This window comes from Cydia fagiglandana, chromosome 23 (assembly GCF_963556715.1).
Source record: "Cydia fagiglandana chromosome 23, ilCydFagi1.1, whole genome shotgun sequence".
Taxonomy (NCBI): Eukaryota; Metazoa; Arthropoda; class Insecta; order Lepidoptera; family Tortricidae; genus Cydia; species Cydia fagiglandana.
In genome coordinates, this window is record NC_085954.1 from 10402007 (window position 1) to 10410347 (window position 8341).

The following is an 8341-nucleotide window of genomic DNA, read 5'->3' on the forward strand; positions in this document are numbered from 1 at the left end:
TACTCATGTTACACCGTGTATAAATAGGGATATGGATTAGTGCTAATTATAAGATAGATTTTTTTTAATATACCGCATTGGTGTTATTCTTTACACAGCAGCTAGCATAGCAAGCATGAGTATATATTGAGCACATAAGTAGTAATTTATAATATATTTATATATGAGTTATTGAAGTAGCAAGTAGAATTGAAAGCAGATTTTTTATAGCTAGGTAGGTATATAGTGGGCAACTTTTTAAGGGAATTTATACACATTTAGTGATTCATGAATATTATTTAAGCCACTTTTTTTAGTGTGCTACTAGACAGATGTAATTAATAACTTCTGAACTAGATAAGTGGCTTTTATCTACATTAATATGTATATGTATCACCAAAAATAAATAATTCAGTATCATTCTAGATTATTCTAATCGCGAAATTAGGGTAGGGTGTGTTTATTAGTCACTTGCACTAACAATATTAAAAGTCCTCCCCTAGGGACACCCCTTGCCACCCCAATGCTAGGAATTATTACACACCTACCCCACAAGGAGCACCGAAAAAGCCCCAATTTATATAATAAATTACTTCTAAACCTACCACAAGGTCAGCTCTGAATTCTATTTTGAAATAAGGGTAACTGAAGAACCGCCGCAAAACATCGTGTGGGGCCGAAATGAATACGGTAAGAAAAATCGATAACATTCGCGGATGTTGATTTAAATATTACGTTCGTGTGGCAGAGGCTTCGCACTGCAATTTTACAACAGCCTTCGATGCGTTGTCATTCATAAAATGCTAAATTTACGTTCGTAATCAAATAATCGATCACCCGTGACGTCCACACGCCCGTGTTTACGTTTCTTTATATCGCTCGTACATACACGGACACCGATCAAAAGCTCATCGATGCAGTAAATTATCGCTGTTTAAAAATAGTACCACGCCTGCTTGGCTAACTGTGTAATTATTTATTTGTTTTGCTAAGGAAAGCTCGAGCGATGAACTCTACGTACCTCATTTTGACGCTCGATCCTTTGTAGGGACCAATCCGTATACACTAATGCACAGCACGCAACAATTGTTCACTTAAAAACTGCATATTTCCACAGGCACAACAGAACATTTCTCTATTATCGACTAATGCACACGTCCGGGACACTACATTGGGTAGCCATTTTTGTCAAAAAGTAATTTTTTACTTTTACGTCCCGTCCCCGATCCCCATTTCAGAAAGAGGAGAGCGAGAGGACGCTAGCACGGTACCGACACGACGAAGGAATAAAAATAAATGGATCATTGAACCGGCGACTGCCGGTGCAAACTCGGTCCGAACTAGGCTGTGTCACTAATTTTTGCCTGCAAAAGGACTAAACTTTGAACTTTACTGATACATTCCCAAGCAAAAAAGGTTGTGGGATTAAGCTTTTACGTACGGTTCGGACCTGTCATCCGAACTTTCGTCCTTATGCGGTGCGACTACCATTTTTGGGCGTATAATACACGACAGTGCAAGGACCAATCACCTAACCGTATTCCATATTTCTGAAATGATACAACTAATGCCATCTATCGGCGAAACGTAAGAATGTAGTCGAATGAGTCACGAATATTTGCACTGGCAATTTTGTATTGGAAAATTGTTCGATTCGAATATTGACTTATTCTAAGTTTTCAATAAAATAGAACTGTTTAAAATTTAAGAAACACTACCAATAAAAAGAACATTACGGGTTTTATACGAGAATAGCATTATAAATGAGTATTTATACAAGAATATTACATTCGGACCTTAGATTGGCAACACCTATTGTTACCAATGACAGCAGCAAACACTCCTGACAGTTTGTTTTCGGAGAAAATTCAGCCTGTTTCTCTTTTCATAAACAGTTCCTTTTTCGAAAATTTCAATATAATGGTGGGCGCAATGCCTGTTAATTTGATACCAAAATTTTGCAACGGTACCATGGATAGCCGGAATGGTACCGAGGAAGGCGAGTCGCAAGTGAGAATAGGCAGTCGTGTGAAGTGCAATGACGACTTCGCCACAGTAAAATATATCGGAGAAGTGCAAGGATACAAAGGAATTTGGTACGGAGTGGAATGGGATGACCCTGCTAGAGGAAAACATGACGGTTCTTTGGATGATATTCAGTATTTTAAGACCTCGAAGCCAGGCGCTGGGTCTTTTATACGCCCAAACAAAATTGCACCAAGTATTACTTGTGCTGATGCTATCAAGAAGTATTACGGAGATCGAGAGGTACGCAGCAAGTGTTCTATTCGTTTTTTTTTTATTAAGACCTCTATGTAAAATATTGTTTTTATTGAGTCCCATGTTGTGAACAAATTAGGTCATCCACCCACACAAGTAAGTGCCTTAGCTTAGTCATGAACTCAAGGTAAACAAAGCAATACAATAATATGCTTAAAATGGATCAAAACTACTAAAGGAGACATATTATGTATAGGCGGTATTCTTACTTAAGTATAACTTGGATACTCGAGTTACAGTGTAGTATTACAATTGCTACAAATGACCTTACAAACCAGTTTACATGTGATCAAAAGTGTTAACAAGTTTGTATAGCAATATGCCTATTTATTAGTTTGAGCTGTACCCCAGAGGCCTATACAAAGGTGTCCCATTTTTACATGCACTTTTAACAGTAAAGATATGGGAGACCAAGCTTTGCTTGGAAAACATATAAAAACTCAATATAAAGATAATTTTTTTTATTATGACAAAATAAAATTGCATCTATCTTGGCAAGTTCTGTTTCATGGGCGGCTACAGGATGTTTTTCTGCCAGTTTCCATGGTGAAAGCAATACTATTGTTCATTTCTCTATGTAGCACTTTTTTATATTGTCATATAAAATGCTCGGTAAACCGCTAGTTGGAGTGGTAAAATACCAGAAAATAGTGGTAGTCAATGAAATTTTAAATTTAATTGATTCACAAAAAGTTATCACATAATCATGGTAACCAGAGCACATTGATGATAATGATTTTAATGATATCCTGTTCTCCCTCATCAAGGACATAGGGCTCTCAGAAGGGATTTCTGTGATCAGCGGTCCAGCGACCTCTTCCAGCTCTGCCCAGCCGAGGCCAACTGATGCAACCTCTTTTTCCAACCAGAGACAATAGCTTAAAATTACATTTTACCAATGCAGATTAAAAAAATATCACATTATTTTCAGGATGAGACAGTGGCAGCTCACCGGCGCACAGTGATCAATGAATGGAAGAGGGAGATGGGTGCTCCATTCATTGAGATGGTTGGCTTTGAGAAGATCCATCAGAAACAGTAAGATCTTTTGTCTTTCACTTTGTATATATATATATTTTTTTAAATATTGTATATTGTGTCACACATTGGTCAACAAATTAGACTGCTAGGAATTGCATATTATTTGTATTAATATTGTATACTAGCAGAACTTTCTTTCTAATAAAAGAGCACCTCGAGATGTTAACTCCTCAGATTTCTACCATTAAATTACTTACCAAGAGCATGTTGGAACATGTTATTCCCGCAAACAATTGCAAATCCTTCTAAAAAGTTTATTTATTTTTAAATTTTATAGCTTATTTATTTTTAAACTCTATTGAACAAATCCAAAAGTTGTAAATGCAGACTCAAATGTTCTAAGCCACTATCTACTTGTACCAGTCAACCTTTGGGCTGTTTTAACTCCTTCTATTGGTAAGGGTCTTGCCTTACAAGTCAGAAGTTTTCGTAAGAATAGGCCTAGCTAGGCCTAGAGCCTTAAGATGAATGTTATCAGAAATATTGGAGGCACACTTTAAAGAAGTGACATAGTATAAATCAGGCTATTTAGAAAAAATTAGGAGAGACCTATGTCCAGCAATATAATAGGCATATACACACTGAAGAAGAAAGACTATATTCAACTACTTCTGTTCATATTGCAGAAAATTCGACCGCCTAGTGGAAGTGTGTGTCCGCGACCGCTGCGTGTCCAGCGCGGGCGACGTTGCCGCTCTGTGCCCGCGTGCCCGCTCGCTCGACGTGTCCAGCAACTTGTTTAGCAACTGGCGCGAAGTTATACAGCTGAGCGCGCAGTTGCCAGATCTGAGGGAACTAGATGTCAGGTATGTATTTTAAATTTTAATGTGTAATAATTTCAAAGAAAACACACTTAGCATGAGAAAAAAAATCATTTATTGATCCGCCTGTTCCTGTCTCTATCGCTCTATATTGCTGTCCCGCCCATCCCATGATGATGCAATGACACAGTGCAAGCGGGATAATAATATAATTATGCGCGTGCGGTAGAGATATTACCAATTTTATTAATATTTGTAGTTTTTAATTATCTTGTATGTAATTTTAGTTTTAAGTTTATCACGAATAAAATGCTTGATTCAGATAAAAACAAGCAGGTCAATGTACGAAATTTCTCGTCCTAAGCGTCCTTTCTTTAATTAATAATTAATCTCTTACAGCAAAAACCGCATGGCCATCAACTTACCCGAAGAAACTCTGGACCAGCTCTCGATCAATCTATCCAACTTGGAAAAACTCAACATCTCAGTCTGCGACTACGAATGGTCCGACATCCTCGCTCTATCCCACCTCACCCCGAAGATCCAAGAAATCATTGCCGCTTACAACAGAGTCAGAACTATATCACCACCAACGGTGACTCTCCGAACACTAACCATTCTAAGACTCGATGGGAACCCGATAGACTCATGGTACGAGGTCATGAATCTAGGCTGGTTGGAGAACTTAAAAGTGCTAAGTCTGAATGATTGTCAGATTGAACAGATAAGGTTCAATGATAATCCGGGGAATGCGAAGGTGGATGTGTTTGAGAATTTGGAGTTGCTGTTTTTAAACAGGAACAAGATAAATGATGTAAGTATGATTTTTGTTTATATTGTACAGAGTTTCGGTGAAGGAAAACATCGTGAGGGAACCTGCATACATTTGCAAAGAAATTCAAAGGTATGTGTGAACTCCCCAATCCACATTGGGCTAGCGTGGGGACTATAGCCCAAGCCCTCTCGCGTACGAGATGAGACCTGTGCCCAGCAGTGGGATGTATATAGGGTGAATTATTATTTATTATTATATAAATGTACATACAGAGGAAAACCTTAACCCTTTTCCAGTAGGCCTAGCACATGATTGGCGCGACAGTCCTCGCGACGAGATAGACTACCCGTCTTTTTCTAACTAATAAAAGAGGGACGAGTATGTCGCGCCAATCATGTGCTAGCCCGGCAGGCACAGTACGATCTATCGACCACATAAGCGCCAGCACAGAATAAATAATAGTACTAGGTACAGAAGACTCACTCTCTAACAAAACGCGTTTGTCACGCTCATTACAGATATGGCCGCTAGGTGGCGACAGCGCCACGCGCGGCTTATGGCAAACCCCAAAATTGGGGTCGAACGGATGTACTTTTAGCTACCTGTAGCAAAGCGACGAAATCGCGGAGACTTCCGTCGACACGCGCCTGGCGCCAGTAGGATTTTCAACTTTAGCCGTTGGATATAAGGTTTAAATTAGATTGCACTTTCTGGAAATGTGACTTGTCTCAAATGAATCATCATGGTTAGTTGGAATAAATTAGGATTTTTTGGGGAAACCTTTTTTAATGAATCCTAATATTTGTCGAGATGGTTCTTAGGGTGATTCAGCAATTACTGGCACCTGTTTAGTAACTGGCCACCCTTAACTAAAAATGAATTCTATTTACAGGTGGATAGAATTCATTTTTATTTTAGGGTGGCCAGTATTAGCCGGTGGCCAGTAATTGCCGATTTAACCTATATCGGTAATGATGGAATGAAGTTTTGAATAGTTACGGTTAGTTAGTTATACTGGGCATTTTCCGCAAGTCGACAACCATTGTGCCTATTCTGCGTGAAAACGAGGCAGCACTACTCTAGGCACCCCAGCTCCTCCATGAAACCTAGCAGTGTCTACAGGTTGCTAACTGCCTCCTTCAGTTATATTATAGTTATAGTAAAAAATCTATAATTATATCCCCATTATTTCTAGTGGCGGTCAGTAAGCGAGCTGGACAAGCTGAACCGCCTCCGCAAGCTTTACTTCTTGAAGAACCCCATACAGGCCACCGAGGACTATGACACTGGATCTCAGCTGATTATGGCGAAAATTGGCACACTACAGGTATTTATACAAGTTTTAACCTCGTAAGGCCCAATGTGCATTACAATGTACAAACCTCAACACTCTTAACCCCTTGTCTGCGGCCTGTCAAAAGTGACCTTGACATTAAAACAATAGATTTTAATTCACACGCACGGATCCGTGTTTAAGCATACGGTTAACTTTTTCGACGCCATGTCTAGTCTAACACAAAAGTTGTCACGCGGACGCCACGTCACCGAAGTGTCAAAACTGAAATTGAACTTTATGCTTTTGCACGTAGGTCTATGTTGCTGTGTAGTCTGTGACCGATTAATCAGTCTTTAACGTTGAACCTGCGGTGCGTAGGTATATATCAGTCATTGCTGTCCAAAAGGTTAACTGTCCATCAGTGGACCTTATTACAAAAGGCATAAGGTCCACCAATGGACAGTTAAGAGTGTGAGCGATGGTACACTCCGTTTCAATGTAATTAGAACCTTTCATAAACCAAATAAAGTAACATTTCTTTTGTTGCTTTGCTTTTTCAAACTGACGAAATTCATCACAATAAAATAATTGTCTCACTTAACTTCAAACTCTGATTAATTCATTCGACCCTCTTAGAAAATATCTACCCTTACCTTTACTTAATAATCAAAATCGCAAAATCTGACAGTTTAATTTACCCGAGTTTAAGCGACTCAATTTAATAAAAATGTTGGCTCAAATAGTTATTCAAATATGTGTTCACTTGTAGTTATTTAAGGCTCAAATTAAACCTAGAAAACGACTTCAACAGAAAGCTTGTGACGAAATGATATGATGTATTTCAAACGTTTGCTTTTTCAGGAACTAAACGGGTCGAAAATAACCCGTGAACTACGCCGGGGAGCGGAGTACGACTACATGAAACGCTACGGGGCGGAATGGAAACGCGCGCAGACAGACCTGCATGCGCAGGCGGCTTTTGATACAGACCATTGCCGATTCCAGGAACTCGTTATGAGTAAGCATACTCCATAGAAAGGCCATTTTATTTAAGCCTTTATAAGCCAGAGGCAATATATTTCCTATCTGATTTTGAACTTTCCTTCAAAGTGATAGGATTCAATTTTGCATAATTTCTCACACCTATGTCTTATAATTATAAAGGGTTAAAGTTGTACAGTCATCATCAGATATAATGAAGCGGTCAAGGCACTCACAAATATCTGGGTGCGTCGCCAACATGCCAATCGTTTACGTTCCGTAGCGAACGAAACGCAACTGATAACCGCGAAAATCGAAGCTCGCAAATTGCGGGTATTTTTCTCTGTCACTCTTATTACTCCTTCATTGGATTAAAGAGAAAGATCCCCGCAATTTGCGAATTTCATTTTTCGCGGTAGCCGCTCTGTCACTGTAGTGTACAATCGCCAAATCATCCGTCGCAAGTCGCAACTTTCGCTCGATGCGCCAAATGTTTTGTTTTCTAATTTCCTGGCTTTAAGGGGCCCATAATGGCGAAGTCTCATTAAACTTTTTTAACTTTCAGAATACGGCATTCCAGACGACAGTCTCCTCGTGCAACAACCAAAATCCTCCACGCTCACCTCACAGCTCCTAGAAATCACGCTCCAAGACGAAAACGGAAAACGACTCAAAAAGAAGTTCCCCAACACTATGGCTGTTCAAAAACTGGTCACACTCGCACAGAGACTTTTCGCGAAGGGCAACACCGGAAAACCAAAACTTTATCTACTCGACGACCAAATGAAAGGAGCCGAAATATGCCTAGATAACTACATGAAAGACTTGGCTTATTATTCTATGAAAAATGGAGACAATATTCTCGTTAAATTCAGATAAATTCTGTATTTGTATTCACGACAACCCTTGAGTTAATTGGCGCATTTATTTATTTTACAAATCAGCTTTGTAAATAACATGTCCAAATTGTACCTGTATTTATTGCTAATGTTTTCACAAATAAATATCCTTATTGTATTTTTATGGTTGTGTTGTGTTTTAATGTTGGAGGGTTAGATAGTTTGACTAGCTTGTGATTGAGAGATGATTTTCTACACTATCTAAATACCTAATTATAATTCTTATAATTCGAATCGCACTACATAGCTACATACAATCAACGCTAGCATTACTGGTATTACTAATAATATTGAAAGCTGGAAGGTTTCTGACAATCACAAACTATAGCAATACTACTAGTACTATTAT

At 38.8% G+C, this 8341-nt stretch overlaps 1 protein-coding gene across 1 annotated transcript; it reads left to right on the top strand.

Moving 5' to 3' along the window:
• The first annotated feature begins 1808 nt into the window (after positions 1-1808).
• On the top strand, positions 1809-8116 carry LOC134675873 (tubulin-specific chaperone E). The gene is made up of 7 exons (XM_063534200.1): positions 1809-2247; positions 3191-3297; positions 3927-4106; positions 4461-4875; positions 6032-6163; positions 6974-7130; positions 7659-8116. The coding sequence occupies exons 1-7, from the start codon at positions 1900-1902 to the stop codon at positions 7970-7972; spliced, it is 1653 nt and encodes a 550-aa protein (XP_063390270.1). The 5' UTR covers positions 1809-1899; the 3' UTR covers positions 7973-8116.
• The last annotated feature ends 225 nt before the right edge of the window (positions 8117-8341 follow it).